The 26,054-nt window shown below is 44.2% G+C and overlaps 1 protein-coding gene across 1 annotated transcript in view; it reads left to right on the top strand.

Annotated features, from left to right (window-relative positions):
• The window catches only part of ELL (elongation factor for RNA polymerase II), a 114,425-nt gene that overhangs the window by 54,286 nt on the left and 34,085 nt on the right, over positions 1–26,054 (top strand). Inside the window, exons 2-4 of the mRNA XM_070747565.1 lie at positions 6,931–6,978; positions 18,267–18,388; positions 19,873–20,036. Of these exons, the coding sequence (XP_070603666.1) occupies positions 6,931–6,978; positions 18,267–18,388; positions 19,873–20,036 (334 nt within the window). The remainder of the gene's footprint in view (positions 1–6,930; positions 6,979–18,266; positions 18,389–19,872; positions 20,037–26,054) is intronic.

Genomic DNA, 26,054 nt, shown 5'->3' on the forward strand with positions numbered 1-26,054 from the left:
GCAGGAGGGCTTATCTCCCCTGTGTCTTCCCATCCACAGGATAATCACCTTTCTCATGAAAGGCTCCCACCAAGGCCTCTCTACCAGCACCATCCGCCGACACCTGGCCGCCATCTCTTCCGTCTTGGCGGGGCCTCGCAGGCAGCCCCTCCGCTCCCTTCCAGAAATCCAAGAATTTCTAAGAGGAGTGGCCAACCTCAGGCCTTCTAAAATCCACAGATATCTCACCTGGGACTTGCCACGGGTTCTCCACTCTCTTACTCAGGCACCTTACGAACCCCTGAACTCTGCGTCCCTCAGGTACCTATCCTTCAAGGTAGCATTCCTGGTGGCGATTACATCCGCCCGACGCATATCTGAGTTGGCAGCCCTTTCTATCAGACAGGACCTCTGGCAGTTTCACCAGGACAAGGTGGTTCTGCGACTGGACCCCACCTTTCTACCAAAGGTCAAGTCCATGTCCCACAGATCTCAGGATATCATATTACCTTCCTTCTGCCTCCAACGAGAGCATCCCCTGGCAACTAGATGGCACACTCTGGATCTCACTAGAGCGCTAAAGGTTTATATCCAACGCACAAGATCCATCCGGAGGTCTGAAGCACTCTTCATAGCCTACCATCCCAGATCCTTGGGATCCAGAGTGTCTTCTACAGTAATAGGTCGTTGGATCAGAGGGACCATCTCTAAGGCCTACGAGACAGCTTCCCTTTCCATTCCAAGGAATATTACAGCGCATTCCACCAGAAGTGCTGCCACATCTGCCGCTTGGGCGACTCAGGCTCTGTTGGAAGAAGTCTGCAAAGCAGCCACTTGGGCCTCGCCAAATTCCTTCATCAACGATTCGTACGCATCAGCGGACGCTGCCTTCGGCAGAAGAGTACTCCAATCCGTTATCTCTCACGATAGCAAGGTACTCCCACCCTAGGGACCTATCTCTTGGGTATGTCCCATGTGACTGCTGGACCCACTCCTTCAGTACGGAGAATAGGCGTTGATTGCTTACCTGAACGCCTCTTCTCGTACGGTGAGTGGGTACAGCAGTCACTTCCCTCCCTTTGTGTGGTCTTCTTTACCTTCTATTCTATTTTCTTATAACACATGAGAGTTGAACATTAAAGAGCTTCACTACTGAGCCTAGTCTATGGATTCGCGAATTCTGGGGAAGGGGCGGATCCAGCAGTCTTTTTTAATACTAGGCTCAGTTCCAACGGATTGGACAGGAGCAACCCATGTGACTGCTGTACCCACTCACCGTACGAGAAGAGGCGTTCAGGTAAGCAATCAACGCCTATTTTCAACTTTTTTGAGCCGCGGCACATTTTTTACATTTGCGAAACCCTGGGGCACACCGGGGGGGGGGGGAGGGGGGCGCAGCTAAAAAAAGTTTGGACAAAAAAATTATCTCTCTCTCTCTTCCACCCCTTCACTCTATTTCTTTCTCCCTCCCTCTTTCCCTTCCTTCCTTTCTTTCTCTTTCTCTCCATCCCTCTTTCTTTCTCTTCCTTCCTCTCTTTTTTGCTCTCTTTCTCTCTCCATCCCTCCCTCCCTCTATGTCTTTCTCTCTCTCTCCTTCCCTCCCTCTCTTTCTCTCTCTCTTGCTCTCTCTCCCTTTCTCTTTCTTTCTCTTGTTTTCTCTCTCTCTTGCTTTCTTTCTCTCTCTCTTGTTCTCTTTCTCTCTCTTGCTTTCTTTCTCTCTCTCTTGCTTTCTTTCTCTCTGGGCTTCGCGGCACACCTGACCATGTCTCGCGGCACACTAGTGTGCCACGGCACACTGGTTGAAAAACACTGGCTTAAGCAATACATGGATGTCCAATTTAACTATCTTATTCACCACTACCCCTTTTATATCTCACCTGCATCTCTGGATTCAAAGCAGGTTACAACTGAACAAATGTACATTTAGCCATTCTGCACAAGGCAATAGAAAAATGGTAAACTAACAAACTAGAAATATTCTCTGCTGTTGAATAACTTAGCACCAATACTCAATGAAATAAGCCAACTCTTAAAAAGTCCTGCTGAAAGTCAGGAGCTTCAGGACATTTTGTACTTTGGAAAACAGAGCATGGGGACAGCCGGTGAGCATACAACTTACTGATCCCCCACTTCATTCATTGAATTGAACATTGACCTCAAGGGGGATGACAAGTGAGGTCAGGCCATGAATGTATGGATGGCTGCAATTATTTTAAACTGAAATGTTTTTATACTGATTCATGTTCGTTTTTGTTGTGAGCCACACTGATTTCCTACCGCAGTGTTACCTCGGGTGTCGAAAGAGCATGCACACGTGCTATCACGTACGTGCAAGTGCCCACACCCATAATTCAATGTCTGTGGAGGGCGAAAACAGCTTCCCCCACCCTCTGGAGACCAGAAACTGCCTGTTTCCCTTCTGGTGGGCCTAGTAGGTTTGTATTCCACCCTCCCCAGGCTCCAAAGGCCTCCCTGAAGCTGGGGAAGAGTAAAACACCCTCCCCCATCCGCTGGGAGGCTCTCTGGAAGCCAAAAATTCCCTTCCAGAGCCTCTGTGCAAGCCAAAAATCAGCTGGCCGGCACACACGTGCATGCTGGAGCTGAGCTAGGGCAACGACTCGTGTGCCAGTGGACATGGCTCCACGTGCCACCTGTAGTACCTGTGCCATAGGTTTGCCATCACTGCTCTAGGGAGTTGGGCGGTATAGAAAAATCAATCAATCAATCAATCAATCAATCAATCAGCGTTCTGAATTGGACCAGGAAGCAAATGGGAAAACAGTCAGTGTGGTCCCTGTACAGCACTAGCAGTCCATATCTAAATCTGCTGCCCTTTGGATACCTGGAAGCTCTGCAAGTTGTTTTCAAAGATAAGGTCCCTTATCTGAAAGTTACTAGGCAACAGGGGGGAAATGCTTGGGCATTTATATATGATTGCTAGCATAGAACGATAGGAGGTTCCGTGTTATTTCTACCCCACATTCCTGGTGGTGTCTTGTGTGCTCCAGTTCTGACTGGATCAAGTCTTCTCCTGGCAGAAATCAGCAAACGGAACAGGGCAGGCTGGACATTGGTCAATTGATAGATTTTAACCGGCTTCTAGATTTAAATTTAGAAGAGGTAACTAGCCCTTATTGTACCTTGAAAGATATGCACACATGGTTCTTTCTGTGATTCTTTTCCCATCAGTAGAGGCCTCTCTGCTGATGGAGTTTTTCCTTCTTCTTCTGCAGTTATAGAAATAATCACTATTATCTTGCAGCGACAGAACACTTGATGACTTAAGCCGCTATTCCTAGCGAGGCTGCCAGCTCCTTTCTTTTGCTGCGCTACAGCAGCATCTCAAGGGGGACCCACGCGCCTGCATAACCTGAGGAGCTCCTAATGAAGCCAGAGACTTCTCGGCTCCCTTGAGCCTTGCTGAGCTGCTGGTAGATAGCAGACCTGCTATCGTGAATTTGATAGTCCTCTCTGGTCTTAGTTTTAAAGCAGCCTCACAAACACAGGCAGTCCTTGGTTTAGCGACTTGAGCCCAAAATGTCCGTTGTTAAGCAAGGCAATAGTTAAAGTCAGCTTCGTCCCATGTAGCAGCCTTTCTTACTAACAATAGTTAAATGAATGATTGCAGTTGTTAAGTAAGTGTAAGTAACATGGTTGTTAAGCGAATCAGGCTTCCTCGTTGACTTTGCTTCTCAGGAGGTCGTAAAATATTTCACGAGGTCCAATAGGTCCAAAAATGTTTCACAAGAAGAGTCTTCCACTCCTCTGCTCGCAACAGAATACAGTGGTACTTCTACCTAAGAACGTCTCTACTTACGAACTTTTCTAGATAAGAACCAGATGTTCAAGATTTTTTTGCCTCTTTTCAAGAACCATTTTCCACTTACAAACTGAGCCTCCAAAGCTGTAACGGGAAAAGGCAGGGAGAAGCTTCCGTGGGGCCTCTCTAGGATTCTCCTGGGAGGAAGCAGGGCAGGAAAAGGCGGGGAGAAGTCTCTCTGGGGCCTCTCTAGGAATCTCCTGGGAGGAAGCAGGGCCAGAAAAAGCAGGGAGAAGCCTCCATGGGGCCACTCTAGGATTCTCCTGGGAGGAAGCAGGGCCGGAAAAGCAGGGAGAAGCCTCCGTGAGGCCTCTCTAGGAATCTCCTGGGAGGAAACAGGGCCTCCACCCTCCCTGTGGTCACGGAACAAATTAAGTTCGTAAGTAGAGAAACCACTGTATCTTATGCCACCAAACTTGAAATCTTGGGCTTAGACAACTTAGAACTATGTCGCCTTTGAACTGATCTAAATATAGTTCATAAAATCATTGGCCACAATGTCCTACCTGTCAATGACTACTTCAACTTCAACCACAACAATATACAAGCACACAATAAATACAAACGTAATGTAAACCGCTGAAAACACGATTGTAGTAAATATGATTTCAGCAACAGAGTGATCAATGCCTGTAATTCACTACCCGACTCCGTGGTTTCTTTCCCAGACCCCCAAAACTTTACCCTTAGACTGCCTACTGTGGACCTCACCCCATTCCTAAGAGGTCTGTAAGGGATGTACATAAGTGCACTATTGTGCCTACCATCCCTATCTTACTGTCCTATTGTCGTCATTTATCTATACTTATTTTGCTTATGTTTATGTTTATACTTATACCTGCTATCTTGTACATGTTTGACAAACAAAAAAATAAAAGGTGACCATGTGACCCGGGGACACTGAAATTGTTATATAAGTAGGAACCAGTTGCCAAGCACCCGACGTTTAATCACATGACCCTTGGGATGCTGTAATGGTTATATAAATGTGAAAAATGCCCATGAGTCACTTTTTCAGTGCCATTGTAACTTTGAATTGTCATTAAATGAATGGTTATCCAAACTCTTCTTAAAAACTTCCAGTGTTGGAGCATTTTACAATTTCTTGTAAAATGTATTGGCAGTTCTGTGTTAGCAAAAACTTCAGAAGAAAAGGATTTCGGGGTAGTGATTTCTGACAGTCTCAAAATGGGTAAGCAGTGTGGTCGGGCGGTAGGAAAAGCAAGTAGGATGCTTGGCTGCATAGCTAGAGGTATAACAAGCAGGAAGAGGGAGATTGTGATCCCGCTATATAGAGCGCTGCTGAGACCACATTTGGAATACTGTGTTCAGTTCTGGAGACCTCACCTACAAAAAGATATTGACAAAATTGAACGAGTCCAAAGACGGGCTACAAGAATGGTGGAAGGTCTTAAGGATAAAATTTATCAGGAAAGACTTAATGAACTCAATCTGTATAGTCTGGAGGACAGAAGGGAAATGGGGGGACATGATCAAAACATTTAAATATGTTAAAGGGTTAAATAAGGTTCAGGAGAGAAGTGTTTTCAATAGGAAAGTGAACACAAGAACAAGGGGGCACAATCTGAGGTTACTTGGGGGAAAAATTAGAAGTAATGTGAGAAAATATTATTTTACTGAAAGAGTAGTAGATGCTTGGAACAAACTTCCAACAGACATGGTCGGTAAATCCACAGTAACTGAATTTAAAAACGCCTGGGATAAACATATCCATTGTAAGATAAAATACAGGAAATAGTATAAGGGCAGACTAGATGGACCATGAGGTCTTTTTCTGCCGTCAGTCTTCTATGTTTCTATGTATGACGGCAGAAAAAGACCTCATGATCCATCTAGTCTGCCCTTATACTATTCTCTGTATTTTATCTTAGGATGGATCTATGTTTATCCCAGGCATGTTTAAATTCAGTTACTGTGGATTTATCTCCCACGTCTGCTGGAAGTTTGTTCCAAGGATCTACTACTCTCCACCAACCGGATCCAGGCAGCCCCCAGGCCTTGAGTTTGACACCCCCGATTGTTTCTCAGTGATGGCAGCCTGGAAATACAGTAGACCCCCGCTCGTTGCGAGGGTTCCGTTCCAGGACCCCCCGCAACGAGCGGGTTTTCGCGAAGTAGCGCTGCGGAAGTAAAAACACCATCTGCGCATGTGCAGATGGCGTTTTTACTCCCACAGCGCTAGCGAGGAGCCGAAGATTGGGGGCGGGGCGGCTGTTTGCCGCCGGCATGGAGGGCTTCCTAGCAGCCCCCCAAACCCGGGTTGGGGGTCCGGGGGGCGCTGGCTCTCGGCGCTTTCGAGCTGAGTCCGGGAGCGAATTCGCTTCCGGACTCAGCTCAAAACCGCCGATAGCAAGCGGCAAGGAACGGCTTGTCTCGGCGCTTTCGAGCTGACCGGACTCAGCTCGAAAGCGCCGAGACAAGCCGTTCCTTGCCGCTTGCTATCGGCGCTTTTGAGCTGAGTCCGGGAGCGAATTCGCTCCCGGACTCAGCTCAAAAGCGGCGAGAATGAACGGCGTGGGCGGGCGAAGGGCGGGCGGCAGCGAGGAGTTTGCGTGGGCGGTGGGGAAACTCCTCGCTGACGCCAGCAAGAGGGGGAAGACCCAGGGAAGCCGCTGCCATCTACGCATGCGTGCCCGGCACGCATGCGTAGATGGTATTTTTGACTTCCGGGTTGAAAAATAGCGAAGTACCCTGTTCGCAATGGTTGGGGACGCAATAAACGGGGGATCACTGTATATGGACTTCATTTCCCAGGATTCCCTAGGCAGCCAATCGGGTATTTACTGGGAACCATTGTGAAGAAAACGCATCCCCTCCCTATTGCTTTATTTGGGCAGTTCCTATTTCGGAATAAATCTCTTTGTACATGAAAGTTCCATTTGGTCTTTGTGGCTGATACACGAACTCATAACAATGACAAACTGAAGTCAGTAACATTTTTTTTTTAAAAAAAACAGATTTTTAAAGCTCCTAAAATTGATAGAATGTGCCTGGTTGTTGTTTTTTTATAGCTACTCAATCCATTATTCAGTCTGCTTTAGCTCAAAGGGAATAACTGTTAATGCTTAGCAAGTCTTGTGACTCATCTATATTTTTCCCCTTTTGTATAGGATTCTGTGGGTTTGAAGCCATCAATCCAGTTTCAAGGAAGCCAAGGGGTAAGTTGAAGGATTGTGCTTGATGGTTTATTTATTTTTATTTTATTTATTTATTAAATTTGTATGCTGCCCCTCTCCGTAGACTCGGGGCGGCTCACAACAGTAATAGAAAACAATATACAGTGTTCCCTCGATTTTCGTGGTTTCGAACTTCGCGAAAAGTCTATACCACGGTTTTTCAAAAATATTAATTAAAAAATACTTTGCGGGTTTTTCCCCTACACCACGGTTTTTCCCGCCCGATGACGTCATATGTCATCGCCAAACTTTCATTTGACTTTAATAAATATTTTTTTTAATAAACTTTAATAAATAAACATGGTGAGTAATGATCTAAATGGTTGCTAAGGGAATGGGAAATTGCACTTTAGGGGTTTAAAGTGTTAAGGGAAGGCTTGTGATACTTGTTCATAGTCAAAAATAGTGTATTTACTTCTGCATCTCTACTTCGTGGAAATTCGACTTTCGCAGGCAGTCTCGGAACGCTTCCCCCGCGAAAATCGAGGGAACACTGTATAATACAAATCTAATAATTAAAACTAAAACCCCATAATTTAAAAAACACGCACACAACATACCATACATAAACAGTATAGGCCTGGGGAAGTTATCTCAGTTCCCCCATGCCTGACGGCAGAGGTGGATTTTAAGGAGTTTACAAAAGGCAAGGAGGGTGGGGGCAGTTCTAATCTCAGGGGGGAGCTGGTTCCAGAGGGTTGGGGCCGCCACAGAGAAGGCTCTTCCCCTGTGACCCACCAAACGACATTGTTTAGTCGACGGGACCCAGAGAAAGCCAACTCTGTTGGGACCTAATTGGTCACTGGGATTTGTGCGGCAGAAGGCGGTCCTGGAGATGTTCTGGTCCGATTAAGGTATCTACTGGATGTTTGAAAACCCATTTGTATTTTTCTTGTAAAATCCACGTGACTTCCATTACACAAGTTAAAACTGTTAAAATGTAATAAAAAAGAGCAACGCTAGACAAATATATCTGCACTATTTAAATAGTATGCATTAATATACAGTTTAAACCAGTGTTTCCCATTCTGGCAGTCTTGTGATGCATGGACCTCAATTCCAAAACTTATCAAGCAATGGCCATAATGACTGGAACTTCTGAAGTTGAAGATCACACATTGTAAAGCTACTTAGCTTGGGATACACTCGTGTAAATAATTATAAAAACTTTTTTAATGTTACAATTCAAATATTAAAAGTCCCACTGGTTATAATTGTGTATCACAGTGAACACTTGATCTGTTTAGGATGGGCCCACCTCTAATCAGAAATAATACAGGGCTTGGGACTGCTAAGTAACTTCAACAATTTAGACAGACAGTAAGTTAAATAGCTGCTCTAGCAGGCAAGTTGTCTCGAAGCAGCCAATTGAGTTGGTAATAGAGAGTCTCAAAAATATGACATGGCTTTGCATAGATTTTCACAGTTCAACTGATGAGTTTGGAGGTAATTAAACAATACATAAAACGTATCAGGAAAGACTTCATGAACGCAATCTGTATAGTCTGGAGCAGGGGTCCCCAACCACCGGGCCGCGGACCAGTACCGGGCCGCGGGGCATGTTGCACCGGTCCGTGGAGTCAGCAGCTGCCGGCCCTCATGCCGCTACCCCCTCCTTCCAGCGCTTCGCCTCCCGCCGGGCAAGAGGCCTCAGGAGGCAGGTTCTGCCGGCCACAGGACGATGGATAGGACAGAGGGGCGGGAAGGACCGAGAGGCTCAAGCCTCTTTTGGCTTCTGCTGCGGGGCGCTTTTGCGTTTTTGGCTGGGGGGAGGCAGGAGGGCCAGCCTGACCCCCTCTTGCTGAAACTGGTCCCTGGTGGAAAAAACGTTGGGGACCACTGGTCTGGAGGACAGAAGGAAAAGGGGGGACATGATCGAAACATTTAAATATGTTAAAGGGTTAAATAAGGTTCAGGAGGGAAGTATTTTTAGTAGGAAAGTGAACACAAGAACAAGGGGACACAATCTGAAGTTTATTTATTTATTTATTATTTAGATTTGTATGCCGCCCTTCTCCGCAGACTCGGGGCGGCTCACAGCAGGATACAACAATTCATGACAAATCTAAATATAATTTAAAATATTTTAAAAAACCCATTTACTAAGCAAACATACACACAAACATACCATGCATAAATTGTACATGCCCGGGGGAGGTGATTCAGTTCCCCCATGCCTGACGACAAAGGTGGGTTTTAAGGAGTTTACGAAAGGCAGGGAGAGTAGGGGCAGTTCTAATCTCTGGGGGGAGTTGGTTCCCACCACAGAGAAGGCTCTTCCCCTGGGGCCCGCCAACTGACATTGTTTAGTTGACGGGACTCGGAGAAGGCCCACTCTGTGGGACCTAATCGGTCGCTGGGATTCGTGCGGCAGAAGGCGGTCTCGGAGATATTCTGGTCCAGTGCCATGAAGAGCTTTAAAGGTCATAACCAACACTTTGAATTGTGACCGGAAATTGATCGGCAGCCAATGCAGACTGCGGAGTGTTGGTGAAACATAGTTGGGAGAAAGATCAAAAGCAACATGAGAAAATATTATTTTACTGAAAGAGTAGTAGATCCTTGGAACAAACTTCCAGCAGACGTGGTAGATAAATCCACAGTAACTGAATTTAAACATGCCTGGGATAAACATATATCCATCCTAAGACAACATACAGAAAATAGCATAAGGGCAGATTAGATGGACCATAAGGTCTTTTTCTGCCGTCAGACTTCTATGTTTCTATGTTTCTAATACGTGAAAGGGACTTTTCCTTCAACAACTCTTCCTACCATAGTTACCTCCCCCTGCCTCACACGTGGAGACTGTGAAGTGACCAAAGAAGATTCTAATCTCTTACTTTGTACATAGAAAAGTTGTAAGCTTTGAGTTTGCCCAGTAACATGTGGTTTCCTATTGCCTCTTCAGTCATGATGAAGCATCCATTGTAGATGTATAAAAACCTGGCAGCCTTTGAGACGGTTGAGATGCCCCCAACCCAGAAGAATTTTCAAAGATCCAAACTCCTCCTCCCCTGTGGCTCTCATTAGTCGTTCAGTATGACCACTTAAAGAGCCAAGATGCAGTGATGGATACCGGTCATTGCCTGGTGCAGCTTTCCTTGGTAAACGTCTTGCCAAACGTGGGAGGGATTCGCATCCAGAAACCCAGAGACTGTCAAAATTGCTGACTGCTATTTTAAGCTTATCTGCTTTAAATTCTGCAGTGCTACACTTTAAAAAATGAAACTGTGTGGTCCGGATAACAGTAGTAGGTGGAGGAAGAGGAGGAGGAGGGGAGGACCTCTGTGAACCTGGCTAGACACTTAACCATGGATATAAACCCCAAGCTTTTCAATTGGAAGAACCCGGGGTGAATGAGACGGGAGTTAATTGGCTTCCTGAACACAGAGCTCTGCCAAGTGGGGCTCGAGTGAGTGCAGGATTATGACCTTTATTTGCCTCTCTCTCTCTCTCTTTATCTCTGTGTCAGCAGTTAATGAATTGTACTTCCTCAGAAGGAGGCCAGAAGGGAATCAAAGAAACGAAACCGGTTTTGTTGAGGCAGCTTAGGGTGGTGATCGGATTGTACTGATTGGGAAGATTGCAAAAGGCAACTATCTATTCACCGTAGAGCCGTGATGGCGAACCTATGGCACGCGTGCCACAGGTTGCACACAGAGCCATATCTGGGAGCATGTGAAGCATTGCCCTAGGGCAGCTTTAGCGCACCGACCAGATGATTTTTAGCCTACCGGAAGGTGGGAGGAAAGTCCATTTTTGCCCTCCCCTGGCTTCAGCCTCTGGTGTCTGTGGATGGCGAAAAACAGAGCCAACGGGCCTACTGGAAGTTCGAACTTCCAGTTGGCTTGTTGGGCTGTTTTTCGCCTTCCCCGGGCTTCAGGAGGCTTTCCTGAAGCCTGGGGAGGGTGGAAAACGGCCTAGTGCAGGCGTAGGCAAAGTGGGCTCTTCTATGACTTGTGGACTTCAACTCCCAGAATTCCTGAGCCAATCATGTTAATTCAGGAATTCTGGGAGTTGAAGTCCATAGAAACATAGAAGACTGACAGCAGGAAAAGACATCCTGGTCCATCTAGTCTGCCCTTATACTATTTCCTGTATTTTATCTTAGGAAGGATCTATGTTTATCCCAGGCATGTTTAAATTCAGTTACTATGGATTTACCAACCACTTGTCATAGAAGAGCCAACTTTGCCTGTCCCGGCCTAGTGGGCCTACCAGAGGCTTCAGTGAGGCCTGTGCGCATGTAGGGTTAGCACTGGGTGTGGGTGGGTGTGCAGATGTGCAGGAGGGGAGCATTGCATTGTGGATGTGGACATACCACTTGTTCCTTCATCCCCTGGAAGCCAAGAGTCATCAGGAAGCATCATCCATCCTTTCAGCTGTGCTTTAAAAACATGGATGGTTTTAAAAGAGACCTAAAAGAAGAATAGGACGTTGGCGATACTCTTGGAAAGATTTGTACATCCATCTTTATCGTTACTGAATTCATTGTGCAGTTTTGGCAATGTCTCATTGTTCCCTCCGTTAGAGACAGTCTATCTTATTAATCCGACTTTGAGGAGAGACAGGTGTTTGATGTTCTCCTCTGCAGAGTTTTTGTCCTTCCAGGCTCGTAGTTGCTTGTTGTTGCCGGACGTAGCCTAATGGACCTTGGTTTGATCCAATAGGTCATAGTGACAGCTTGCCAGATTGGCTCTAAATATGTTTTGTTTTCTTACTGTTCTTGGGTTCAAGTGGAGCTGGCAAGAAGTAAACTTTGTTATGGGAAGTTTGAGAGAGATAACAGCACCTATTATAATTATGGGACGCTTATCATCACCCCGCCCATATACAGCCTTGTTGATTCCAGCTAAGATTGTATAGGTCAGTGATGACGGAAACTATGGCACACGTGCCACAGGTAGCACGCAGAGCCATATCTGCCGGCACATGAGCCACTGCCCTAGCTCAGCTCCAGCATTCATGTGCATGCTGGGCAGCTGATTATCAGCTTGGATGGAGGCTCAGAGGGCATTTTCGGCCTCCTGGCGGGTGTTTTCGCCTTCCCCAAGCTCCATAAATAGTCTCTGGAACCTGAGTAAGGGGAAAAATGGGCCTACTGGGCCCACCAGAAGTCAGGAAATGGGGGAGAGGGGAGTCATGTACACATGTGCAGGGGGTGGCGGTTTGCATGTGCACACGTAGGGGGCAGGGCACATTGAATTATGGGTTTGGGCATGCGCATATGTGCATATGTACACACACACTTTTAGCACCCAAGAGAAAATAGCAATAGGATTTAGCCTTTTTTTAGATGAAGCCTGCTTGAAAATTCTTTAGCTTATGGAAATCTATATACTCTAGCACAGCGCTCTCCAACCTTGGCAGCTTTAAGCCTGGCGGACTTCAACTCCCAGCATTCCACAGCCAGCTTTGAATGCTGGGAGTTGAAGTCCGCCGGGCTTGAAGTTGTCAAGGTTGGAGACCCCTGCTTTAAAAGCACACCAGATGGGAGAAGTTGAGAGAGTACATCAGGCCGCTTCAGGAAAATAACAAATTGAATTGTGGGAGGTAATTCAATCCCATATCGATTTATAAACTGCCCATCTTCAAAATCGACTGTGGCACAGGGATCTAATAATTTGGGGGAGGGGGCTCAACTCTAGTTTAAAAGTCTTAGATAAATACTATTATTATTATTAATAATAATAATAATAATAATAATAATAATAATTTATTAGATTTGTACACCGCCCCTCTCCGAGAACTCATAGAAATGTCATAGAAGAAATTTCTTTCATGACTTCTGAAAATCTCAGTTCAGGTATTAGTTTCCATCAGAAAACCAAAAAAAGGCCGTTATTCTATTCTTGGGAATACTCAGCCGAAACTAAAACATCTTCTCATTTGGTGGCGTTATCTTTGTTTCGAACAATCGCTTGCCAGCAGCTGCCGCTCTTCTATTTTTAAGGGCAGGTGGTGTCCAGAGGAATAAACAGCACCAGCCTCGGTCTGCCCTCCGAGGGTTTCGCTGCATCTGCCGAGAGGCCGAGAGGCCCTCGAGCGTCTGGCATAAATAAGAATACCCAGGGACCGGTGGTGGCAAGATGCGCTCGCTCTGTAGTCCTGAAACAGAACTTGCCTGTAACAGAAATGCTAATTGAGGGAACTGGAAGTGACCCTTTCTGCGCTCCGTTGCATTTCCTTAGAGGACCTGTGGCTTTCGATCTGTCAAAGAAATTCTGCAAAAGCAACAAAGCGCTAGTAGGTATGGGTGCCAGCCGAAGCGATGCTTCCGGAACACTTGGTCATATTTGTACTTAGAACCAAAAAATGTAGATTTTTCAGGCAGAAAAAAACTGTTTCCCGAGAAGGCTTCTCTCCCCCCTCTTTCTTCTTCCATCAGGGTTGTGTGTGTGTGTTTCTACTTTCTATTAATTTGCTTTAAATGCTTTACTTGTTTTTCATGAGAGAACACGTAGATGTTGGTGTGGTTATCTAGAGGGGAGGGGGGCAATTTATGACACCTGTGTCCATGATGTCACCTATCGCACAAATAACTCCAAGTCATCGCTTAGGTGTCATTGGGGCTTATAATAAACAGCCGTGAAGGGGTGTTTATATCATTTCTTTTTTTCTTTCCTGCATTGGATGCAAGGACATATATGCAACCCACTGGATTTATTAGCACTCTGGAATTAATTGTAATAGAAACATAGAAACATGGTCTGTATAGTCTGGAGGACAGAAGGAAAAGGGGGACATGATCGAAACATTTAAATATGTTAAAGTGTTAAATAAGGTTCAGGAGGGAAGTGTTTTTAATAGGAAAGTGAACACAAGAACAAGGGGACACAATCTGAGGTTAGTTGGGGGAAAGATCAAAAGCAATGTGAGAAAATATTATTTTACTGAAAGAGTAGTAGATCCTTGGAACAAACTTCCAGCAGACATGGTTGGTAAATCCACAGTAACTGAATTTAAACATGCCTGGGATAAACATATCCATTGTAAGATAAAATACAGGAAATAGTATAAGGGCAGACTAGATGGACCATGAGGTCTTTTTCTGCCGTCAGTCTTCTATGTTTCTATGCTTCTATAGAAGTCTGACGGCAGAAAAAGACCTCATGGTCCATCTAGTCTGCCCTTATACTATTCTCTGTATTTTATCTTAGGATGGATATATGTTTATCCCAGGCATGTTTAAATTCAGTTACTGTGGATTTATCTACCATGTCTGCTGGAAGTTTGTTCCAAGGATCTACTACTCTTTCAGTAAAATAATATTTCTCATGTTGCTTTTGATCTTTCCCCCAACTAAATGAGCCCCTTCTAATCCCCAACTTCTTTTATTTAGCAGTAAATGCTTCTAGAACAGAGTTTTAGCCTCAATAGAGCCCCAGGATTTTAATTCTCGGCCATTACCTTTGGTTAATTTCATGGTGAACCAGCTTTCCTTGCGTTGATCTGGAGAAGCCCCTTCCATAGACCAAAATAGGAATGCAGAAGGGTTATTGAAGGATTTCAGTTTTTGAAACTTCTCACCCCAAGAGATTTTTTTTTGCATGGTCTCCAGTTACTTCTGCTTTATTCTCCTTTTTAAATCTCCTCTGTCGATTTTTATTTTTTCTAGTACAGTGGTACCTCGAGATACGAGTTTAATTCGTTCCGGACCTGGGCTCTTAAGTCGAGCAGCTCTTATCTCGAATGATTTTTCCCCATAGGAATTAATGTAAATAATTTTAATTGGTTCCAGCCCTCAAAAAACTCACAAAGTTAGTCTAAATTATGCAGAAAGACAAGTTTTTAATGAAGAAATGTACATGTACATATAAATGAATAATGAAGTTTCTTTCACTTAACTTGTAAACTTTCTTAAACTTTTAAATTTACATATGTTCAACTTCTCTGCCACCCAATCCTGTAGGACAGAGGTCCCCAACCCTTTTTGCACCAGGGACCGGCTTTAAGCGATCAAGAGAGGAATGGGATAAATGAATGGATGGAGGGTGGGAAGGAAGGAAAGAGGGAAGGGACAGGAACAGAGGAAGGAAGCAAGGAAACTTATGAAAGGGGAGAGTAAGAGAGGAATGAGTGAAGGGAGGGAGGGAGGGAAGAAGGTGGGAAGGAGAAAGAAAAGAAGAAATAGAGGAAGGGAAGGTAAAAGAGAGAAAGAAAAAGAGCTAACTTCCGCGTTCAGCTTCAGGAGACAGCTGAGAAGCCGCGCGCGTGTTTTAAAAGGTTGCAGCCGGCCTGGGGGGCTCGGGGGGGTGCTGGCAAGCCCCCCAGGCCGGCTGCAAGCACCCCCCGAGCCCCCCAGGCCGGCTGCAACCTTTTAAAACACGCGCGCCGCTTCGCAGCTGTCTCCTGAAGCCGAACGCGGAAGTTAGCGTTCGGCTTCAGGAGACAGCTCCTTGGCACTCGTATCTCGAATTTGGGCTTGTAAGTAGAACAAAAATATCTCTCCCCTCCCAGCTCTTATCTCGAGTTGCTCGTAAGTAGAGCAGCTCTTATGTCGGGGTTCCACTGTATTACCATGTTCTTTTGATTACCCCTTTGTGTTATTTTGTAAATAAAATTTTATCAAGATTTAAAGATATTACAGTTGGCAGCTGTTTAAAAATAGATATTAATAGATATTGAGCAAATGAGACACCCACCATAAAGGATATGAATGGGTTTTTTTTAAATAAGGGGTTTTAAATAGTTCTTTTAAGAGTCCTGGGAGTTGGGTGGCGTATAATCAAATTAAATAAATAAATAAATTTTACTTTTGAATATTTTATATACATAATATTTTATTTTTATATATAAATATGTTTATATATATATAAACATATTTTTGCTGAATATTAAAATTAAGGGAGACTAGGATAGTGCTATTTCGGCTTTGTTTTGGCCTCACTGGGATTTGATCCTGGGGCTTCTGAATTAACCTCTAGGCCACCAGATCTGATCCCTTCAGCTTTGTACCAGGGAGGGGCTATGTGTTTTTTTTCCTGTTGGATCACCCTGGTATATTGAAGGAACGTCACAGCTCCTTTTTGCCTCTAGGCCCAACCCAGGGCCATTTCAAGGCAGTTAACTTATTCATAGCCAACAAACTATGTTCTGTATGTATAGAGCATAGTTTGTTGGCTATGAATAAATTAACTGCCTTGAAATGGCCCTGGGTTGGGCCTAGAGGCAAAAAGGAGCTGTGACGTTCCTTCAATATACCAGGGTGATACAACAGAAAACACACACACACAAACAAACACACACATATATATATGTATCACATGGTTTTTACTGAAATGTTAAAATTAAGGGAGATTAGGATGGCACCATTTCGGCCTTGTTCTGGCCTCATCAGCTAGCCATACCCTTACTGGGATTTGATCCGGCAGCCTCTGCCTTGTAATATATATACATGCACACACATACACACACACATACATACATACATACATGCATACACACAACACTAATTGTTATATCAGTCTATATCTGTCTGTCTGTCTGTCTGTCTGTCTGTCTGTCTGTCTATCTATCTATCTATCTATCTATCTACCTATCTATCTATCAATCTATCAATCTATCAATCTATGAAGGTCTTGGCATATTTGGGTTTTTCCCCGTGTAAGTTTCAGAGATTCCTGGTGACATTTCGACGAGGTCCCACTCGTCATCTTCAGGCTGGTGCTGTTGTCCTTGTGGTAGGGCGAACACAGTATATATAGTGATATAACAATTAGTGTTGTATAAAGAATTACAGATATTTTAAAAGTAGCTTTTATTTACAATAATTAAAAAAAACTACGAACAAGCCTCGACTTACACAATTCATTTCGTGACCATTGAAAGTTCCAGCAGCACTGGAAAAAGGGTCACTTATGACGCAACAACCTCTGCGACAATGCCCGTGGTTACATGATCAAAATTCGGATGGTTGGCAGCTGGTTCCCATTCATGATGGTTGCAGTGTCCTGGGGTCTTGTGATTCCCTTTTGCAACCTTCTGATGAGCAAAGAAAATGGTCAGATTCACTTAACAAAATTGTGGCAAAAAAAGGTCCTAAAATGGGGCAAAATCCACTTATCAAATGTCTCACTGAATAGCAGAAATTTTGGACTCAATTGTGATCGTAAACCGAGGCTTAGGGCCAGACTATTTACAGGACCAGTTTCTGCTGCATAGCTCCCAGCAACCCATGCTGGCCTTCTCTGGGGTGGGAAAACTTGGCTCTTCTATGACATGTGGACTTCAATTCCCAGAATTCCTGGGCTAAGATGATTGGCTCAGGAATTCTGGGAGTTGAAGTCCACAAGTCATAGAAGAGCCAAGGTTGCATATCCCTGGGCTAAACAATGTCGTTTGGTGGGGCCACGTGGGAAGGCCTTCTCTGTGGCAGCTCCGGCTCTCTGGAACCAACTCTGTCCCTGGAGGCCCATACTGCCCCCATCCTACTGCCCTTCTGGAAACCCGTTAAAACCTGGCTCTGCTGGCAGATTGAGTATGATTCCATCTAGATCCATCTGAAGGTGTGAATGATTTTTTAAAATTTTTAATGGGATTTTGACTGTTGTTATATTGTTTTTTATATATGTTGTACGCCGCCCAGAGTCGGGAAGGAGTTGGGCAGCTTAAAAAATTAAATTAAGAGAAATGTTTTAAAAGTAAAGAGCAAAATCAAAACTAAACAAACCAGACTCACAAAAACAGAATAGAAATTTTCTATTATTTTTTCCTCCCCTATATCCAAGGCTCTTGAAATGTTGGAGTATTAATTTAGCTAAGTGGATATCTCACCTGGAATAAACCACCTTCTCATTTCTTAGGTCCTTCAAGAAGGCTGCATCTCTTTGTTGGATAGACGCACCGGATTTCTCCTTCTATCCTGAAAGAGTAGTAGAGAGTAGTATTACTGAAAGAGTAGTAGATCCTTGGAACAAACTTCCAGCAGACGTGGTTGGTAAATCCACAGTAACTGAATTTAAACATGCCTGGGATAAATATAGATCCATCCTAAGATAAAATACAGGAAATAGTATAAGGGCAGACTAGATGGACCATGAGGTCTTTTTCTGCCGTCAGTCTTCTATGTTTCTATGTTTCTATCCCCCACTAACGGAGAGGGGCGGCATACAAATCCAATAAATAAATAAAACGCCTATCATTTGATTTAATTAGACCTCGTAATTGGCTGTGCTTTTCTTTCATTGGAATTCAGACCTGTGTTGTTGTTGTTTTAATCTTTCTTGCCGGGACAGATATTTATATTTCCTATTCTTCTAAAACAGCACATCTCAATACCGAGACCAGACTGCCCAACAGGAGTTCGGACATTTTCCTTTTATCTCTCTAATATTGGCAAGGACAGTCCTCAGGGGAGTTTTGATTGCATCCAGCAATATGTGTCCAGGTGAGGAAACGCTCTGGGTCGGCAGGAGCTGCTTCCAGAGGCAGATGTGAAAACTGAAGGGGTCCAAAGACGGGCTACAAGAATGGTGGAAGGTCTTAAGCATAAAACGTATCAGGAAAGACGTAATGAACTCAATGTGTATAGTCTGGACGGCAGAAGGGGAAAGGGGGGACATGATCGAAACATTTAAATATGTTAAAGGGTTAAATAAGGTCCAGGGAGGAAGTGTTTTTAATAGGAAAGTGAACACAAGAACAATCTGAAGTTAGTTGGGGGAAAGATCAAAAGCAACATGAGAAAATATTATTTTACTGAAAGTGTAGTAGATGCTTGGAACAGACTTCCAGCAGACGTGGTAGATAAATCCACAGTAACTGAATTTAAACATGCCTGGGATAAACATATATCCATCCTAAGATAAAATACAGAAAATAGTATAAGGGCAGACTAGATGGACCATGAGGTCTTTTTCTGCCACCAGTCTTCTATGTTTCTATGTGCCTATGTGTGCAAAGTCTGGGCCGCCTCTTTTAAAAGAGCGTGTGGTGTGTGCATCGTGCATGACCTGGTACCAAGCAGGCACCTGGAACAAAGGGCTTCGTGAGCTAGAGAATAATACAGGTTGGCAACCCAGAAGGCAGCAGAGGTTGGGATCAAAGCCATTTACTTTCTTTCTTTCTTTTTTTTTTTAATTTTATTTTACAAATATGACATACAAGACAAAAGAAAAAACATACATAAAAAGATATATATACAACATTTGGGAAATGAAAGTTTCCCCACTTTTTGGGGGGGATATTTGATCAGAGAATTACACTTCTTTTACATAATATTAATTTTTGAATTCTTTTATTTGACGTGTTGCTTTGCATAAATTTTTATTTATTTATTTCTTTTAGCCAATCATAAAATTCTGCCCATGTTTTATAGTAATCTGATTCTTCTTTTCCCTCTAATCTTTTGGATAGCCTGTCCATCTCCGCACAGTCTAGTATTTTTTTAATTATTATGTTTTCTTCCGGTATTTTATCTGTTTTCCACTGTTGGGCATATACTATTCTGGCAGCTGTTAGTATATGTATAACTAGGTATCTTACTTCTTTTTCTATTTTTTTATTAAACATACACAATAAATATAATTCTGGGTTTTTTTCGATTTCTTCATTTGCTATTTCTTTTAACCAATTTGTTATTTTATTCCAAAACTTTTTTGCCTGTGTGCATGTCCACCATTGGGGGTAGAACGAGCCTCTTTCTTTTTTACACTTCTAACATATTGGAGAGGTTTTTGGGAACATTTTTGCAAGTCTTTCTGGCGATAGGTGCCACCTGTAGAACATTTTAAATTGGTTTTCCTTGAATGCGGTCGATCTTGTCATCTGCCATTTACTTTCAGTGGAATATATAATGAGAGAGAGAGTTTGTAGACAAAGGCTTAATTTCTGACTTTCCCTCCCTGTTTTTTTTTTTTTTAAAACCCACAGCAATGGGAACATTCAGCTGGATTGCCTTGGCAGCATCCAGGACAAAATCACGGTCTGCGCCACCGACGAATCCTACCAGAAAGCGAAGCAGAACATGGCCCTGGTGGAAGAGGAGACACGGAGCCGGAGCGCCATTGTCATCAAGCCTGGAGGGCGCTACGTTGGTAAGCCTGGAGCTTTCGTGCTTTGCACAAGGTCAATTCAATACCGACCTGGAAGGCAAAAGAGCAAAAAGTGGCACAGAGACGCTGTTAGTCGGTGGTGGCGTTAAAGATCACAGACGTTTCGTAAACAAGAGCCAGGTAACTGGCAGAATCCTTGCTGCTTGCGATCGCGTAGAGCAGTGTTTCCCAACCTTGGCAACTTGAAGATATTTGGACTTCAACTCCCAGAATTCCCCAGCCATCATTCTGGGAGTTGAAGTCCAAATACAGTGATACCTCGTCTTACAAACGCCTCGTCATACAAACTTTTTGAGATACAAACCCAGGGTTTAAGATTTTTTTGCCTCTTCTTACAAACTATTTTCACCTTACAAACCCAAGCTGTCGCCACTGGGATGCCCGACTTCCGGACTTCCGTTGCCAGCCGAAGCGCCCGTTTTTGCGCTGCTGGGATTTCCCTGAGGCTCCCCTCCATGGGAAACCCCACCTCCGGAGTTCCGTGTTTTTGTGATGCTGCAGGGCAATCCCAGCAGGGCAAAAACGGGTGCTTCGCTGGCAACGGATGTCCGGAGGTGGGGTTTCCCAATGAGGGGAGCCTCAGGGGAATCCCAGCAGCGCAAAAACACAGAGGTCCGGAGGTGGGGTTTTGAGGACTTCTGTATTTTTGTGATGCTGTGATTTTGCTGACGCTCCCCTCATTGGGAAACCCCACCTCCGGACTTCCATTGCCAGCGAAGCACCCGTTGCCAGGGAAATGCCAGTTTTTGTGATGCTGGGATTCCCCTGCTGGGATTCCCCTGCAGCATCGCAAAAACACAGAAGTCCGGAGGTGGGGTTTCCCATGGAGGGGAGCCTCAGGGGAATCCCAGCAGCGCAAAAACGGGAGCTTTGGCTGGCAAAAGGGGTGAGTTTTGGGCTTGCACTCATTAATCGCTTTTCCATTGATTCCTATAGGAAACATTGTTTCATCTTACAAACTTTTCACATTAAGAACCTCGTTCCGGAACCAATTAAGTTTGTAAGACAAGGTATCACTGTATCTTCAAGTTACCACGGTTGGGAAACACTGGTGTAGAGCAGCGTTTTTTCAAACTTGGCAACTTCAGGACTATTAATGGGCCCCAAACAGTACAAATGGGATCGGCGATCTGATAGGACTTTTTAGTGGGTTCCAGAGGCAGGCACGGGCGCCCCGGATGTGTGTGCGCCCCCCACGCAAGATTTTGCTTCTGGCTTGCACCCGAAGTGAAATCTCGTGCAAGGATGCTTGCGCGGGTGAGATTTTGGCAATTTTTGGTGCTTTTCTTTGCTTCTGCGCACACGAAGTGAAATCTTGCACAGGGGCGCATGCACAGAAGCAAAAAAAGGGCCAAAGTTGCTGAAATCTCACCCACACGAGCATCCTCGCGTGAGATTTTGCCTTGGGCACATGCGTAGAAGTGAAATCTCGTGCGAGGGTGTGCGCATACATATCGGGGGCACTCGCACCCGCATCGGCCTTGGGACCCTTTACTGTTTAGAACGCATGGCCTTTGATTCTCCAGCCAGCTAGAATCAGGAAGTTGGAAGTCAAAGTGTTGGTTATGACCTTTAAAGCCCTACATAGCATTGGACCAGAGTACCTCCGGAACCGCCTGCTACCGCACGAATCCCAGCGACCGATAAGGTCCCACAGAGTTGGCCTTCTCCGGGTCCTGTGGACCAAACAATGTCGTTTGGCGGGACCCAGGGGAAGAGCCTTCTCTGTGGCGGCCCTGGCCCTCTGGAATCAACTCCCTCCGGGGATTAAAATTGCCCCCACCCTCCCTGTCTTTCATAAACTACTCAAGACTCACTTATACCACCAGGCATGGGGGAGTTGAGACACCTTTCCCCCAGGCTCTTTTATACTTTGTTTTATGTTTGATATGATTGTGTTGTTTGGTTTTTTAAATAATGATAGGGTTTTATATGTTTTTTAATATTAGATTTGTTCTACTATAATATTGTTTTTATTATTATTGTGAGCCGCCCCTTGTCTTTGGAGAGGGGCGGCATACAAATCTAATAAATTATTATTATTATTATTACTATTACTATTATTATTATTATTATTATTATTATTATTATTATTATTATTATTATCTTAAAAGCTGCCAAGCTTTTGCTGCCCTTCACACATTCACTAGATCAGGGGTATCAAACTCAATTTCATTTAGGACCGCATCAGGGTTGTGTTTGACCTTGGTGGGCCAGGGTGGGCATGGCCAGGATGGGTGTGGCCAGCTCAATGTCATTCCTGTCGGGGCGCCTATGGTAGCCTGAGCACTCTGCCAGTGAAAATGGGTTCCCGAGTTTCGTTTTCGTCTGCCGTGGCCTCCCGCAACCGTCAGACGGCTCCGTTTTCACTAGCAGAGGGTTGCAGGAGGCTATGGCGGCCGAAAACGGAGCTCAAGAGCCCGTTTTCACTGGCGGAAGTACCGCAGGTCGGTCCTTTGCTGTTTCCAGGGTGGCCCCACATGCCGCATCTAAGTACCCTGTGGGCCAGATCGGACCCCCGAGCCTTGAGTTTGACCCCCCTGTACTAGATGTATGATCTCTGAACTTTTGTACCTTCCGCAAAGCATAACTTGGGCCAATGTTTCCCCCTCATCATCAGCAAATCTGGATCGTGGAAGCTTTAGGGGTTTATCAGCTGTGGTTGGCCAGATACCCTGACTCATCATTTTCTGAGTCACTCAGACGTTTCAAGCGGACCAAAAGTCAAGCATTGAGGAAGGAAGTGTGGTCCGCTCTTGTGTTCTGGGAAAAGCACAAGGGGTCGGCTGGAGCAGCCCTTATCAGAGAAGCTGGAGGAGGAGGAGGTTGACTTGCTGGAGCATAGGAAACCTAACATGCCTTAAATTAAATCATAAGGATGGAACTGGGAAAATGTCTCCTCTCTCTGCCTTCCTGGATACGACTGCTTAACTGCCTGTCTTTCTCCTGCCTCCTCCTCCTCCTCCTCCTCCTCCTTCTTCTTCTTTTACTGTGTTAATTGACGCTGGCCTCAATGGGCTTTTTTTTTTTTTACACAAGATGTAGCTGAAAATATATGATTTGTTTCTTCTTAAATAAATGCCTTTTGTTAAAGCTCCTCAACAATCTAGGCTCTGTGCTAAAATGGCCAGATCAAAGGCAAACTCCATGCCACAATGTAGCAAGGTGTGTGTGTGTGTGTGTGTGTGTGTGTGTGTGTGTGTGACATTTTTGCTGATAATGAAAAGGAAGGTAGATTAGTATAGATCTATTTCAGGCTTATTTTGCTCTCATCAGTTAGCCGTACCCTTACCAAGATTTGAACCAATGCTATGAGTGACTAGATTACATGAATGTGGATGATTGTGGGGGTTTTAGATTTTTTTTTTAGTTTTTGTAATATTCTTAATATTAGATTTCTACACATTGTATTGTGTTTATTATGTTGTACGCCGCCCTGAGTCGGTTGAGAAGGACGGCATAAAAGTCTAATAAACTAATTAACTAACTTGGGGAATCTGCCTGTAGCTTTAACCTTGTCTATACAAAACCTCTAGACATTCGACAAAACACGCACACACACACAGGGTTAGATATACATAGAGGCAAAAGGGCTCTTTTTATTGGAAAACTGTTTATATTCTTTTTATCCCTTATTTGATATTTGCCTTTTTTTAAATGAAACATTTTCAAACCCCATATGAAATCTTGAATGTGAATTAAAATATGGGGGAAATTTCTGTGAAGGTCAAGCTGTCCACAATAGCCCTCTCTCCCTCCCTCTCCCTCCCTCCAGAGAGAGAAAGAGATGGTGGCTAACATAAGCAGCCAATGAGAAGAGTACACAGGTTTCAACAGAGCTGGTCCTAATAGCTTGTACTGAGCATTTTGGAATGCTCAGAGAAATTCAGAGTTATACAACAGGACCAATTTGATGTAGTGATTGCATCACCGGACTAGAAACTGTGAATCTGTCAGTTCTGGTCTTATCTTAGGCACAAAGTCAGCTGGGTAACCTTGGGTCAATCATACTACTTTCAGTTCTGGGAAAGAGGCAATGGCAAATCAGTTCCAAAACTTTGGCAAGAAAACTACAGTCACCAGATGTTAACACTGACTTGGGGAGGGTGGTGGGTGGATTTCAGAGGTGGTAAGCTCCCCTTAATTGGCTATATGGAGTTTGGGCAGCTACTTGTTTATTTATTTATTTATTAGATTTGTATGCCGCCCCTCTCCATAGACTTGGGGCGGCTAGCAACAGTAATAAACAGCATGTAACAAATCTAATGTTTAAAATAATTTAAAAACCCTTATTAAAACACAAACATACACACAAACATACCATGCATAAATTGTATAGGCCTAGGGGGAAAAGGGTAGTTCATTTCCCCCAAGCCTGACGACAGAGGTGGGTTTTAAGGAACTTACGAAAGGCAAGGAGGGTGGGGGCAATTCTGATCTCTGGGGGGAGCTGGTTCCAGAGGGTCGGGGCCGCCACAGAGAAGGCTTTTCCCCTGGGTCCCGCCAGACGACATTGTTTAGTTGACGGGAAGTTACAATTTTTAAAAATAATAATACCGCATACACACTACATATAGCACAGTGTCAGTGATCTCCATGCTCCCCTCCACCCAACAACATTCAAACCCCTCCACCCATAAGAAGTTACAATGTTCATTCCTGTTTTCAATTAACAGTGGCTCCTTCCTACTCCAGGATTCTATGATAGTTTGAGACCAGAAGTCTTTGCAGTTACTTTGGGGGAACTGTAATGTAGCCTATGTAAAAAACTGCAGGTTGGGGAGAAGGCTAGTGTTAGCGTCCTGCATCGCAGCAGCTTTGCCTGATAGAGGGGAAAAAAATCTTAAAGCAGGCTTTGTGAAGTGAGGACGCGTGAAGTAGAAGAACAGACTAGCAATCAGAAAAAGAATAAGTGTCAGTAGATAATTACAAATAGTCTGCATATATGCCAATGTCTGAATTGGACCAGCAGCCGGTGTATCGTTTTAATCATAGAGATGAAAGGAACAATGCTGGCTGCTGAGTTGACCATCCTGTTGTGTGTAGAAATCAGAATTAAAGCATTTGTGACAGATAGCTGAACTCTGTGGAAGTACTTAGTAATGGAGAGAAGGCCTAAGATGGCATGACCCATAAGGAATTTTGAAAAAGGGTTCATAGCCATAGTGACAGTTGCATTAGCCGCAAAAGCACAATACAGTGTTCCCTCGATATTCGCGGGTTCAAACTTCGCGAATAGCCTATACCACGGTTTTTCAAAAAATATTAATTAAAAAATACTTCGCGGTTTTTTTTTCTATACCACAGTTTTTCCCACCTGATGACGTCATACGTCATCACCAAACTAATAAATTTTGCAAATAAATAACAAAATTTATTTATTGTTAATAAATAATTATGTTTATAAATATCAGGATCATTAAGTGTCTTATTCAATGGTGAGTACCAGTAATAATGGTGAGTAAATGGTTGTTAAGGGAATAGGAAATGGTAATTTAGGGGTTTAAAGTGTTACGAGAAGGCTTGTGATACTGTCCATAGCCAAAAATGGTGTATTTACTTCCGCATCTCTACTTCACGGAAATTCGACTTTCACGGGCGGTCTCAGAATGCATCCCCCCGCGGAAATCGAGGGAACACTGTATATATATTGTGTAGGAATCATTGAGTCTGTCATCTGCACCTCTGTAAATGTCTGGTTTGGTTCTGTAACCCAACAAGACAGACAGGCTTCAGAGGGTAATCAGAACTGCAGAAAAAACAATTGCTGCAAACCTGTCTTCCATTGAGGATATGTGTATTGCACGAGTCAAAAAGAGGGCTGTGAAAATATTTACTGACCCCTTGCATCCTGGACACCAATTGTTTCAACTCCTACCCTCAAAACGTCGCTACAGAGCACTGCACACCAAGACAACTAGACACAAGAACAGCTTTTTCCCGAACACCATCACTACTAAACAAATAATTCCCCCAACTATCAAACTTTTTATTAAGTCT

This window comes from Erythrolamprus reginae, chromosome 1, assembly GCF_031021105.1.
Source record: "Erythrolamprus reginae isolate rEryReg1 chromosome 1, rEryReg1.hap1, whole genome shotgun sequence".
NCBI lineage: Eukaryota > Metazoa > Chordata > Lepidosauria > Squamata > Dipsadidae > Erythrolamprus > Erythrolamprus reginae.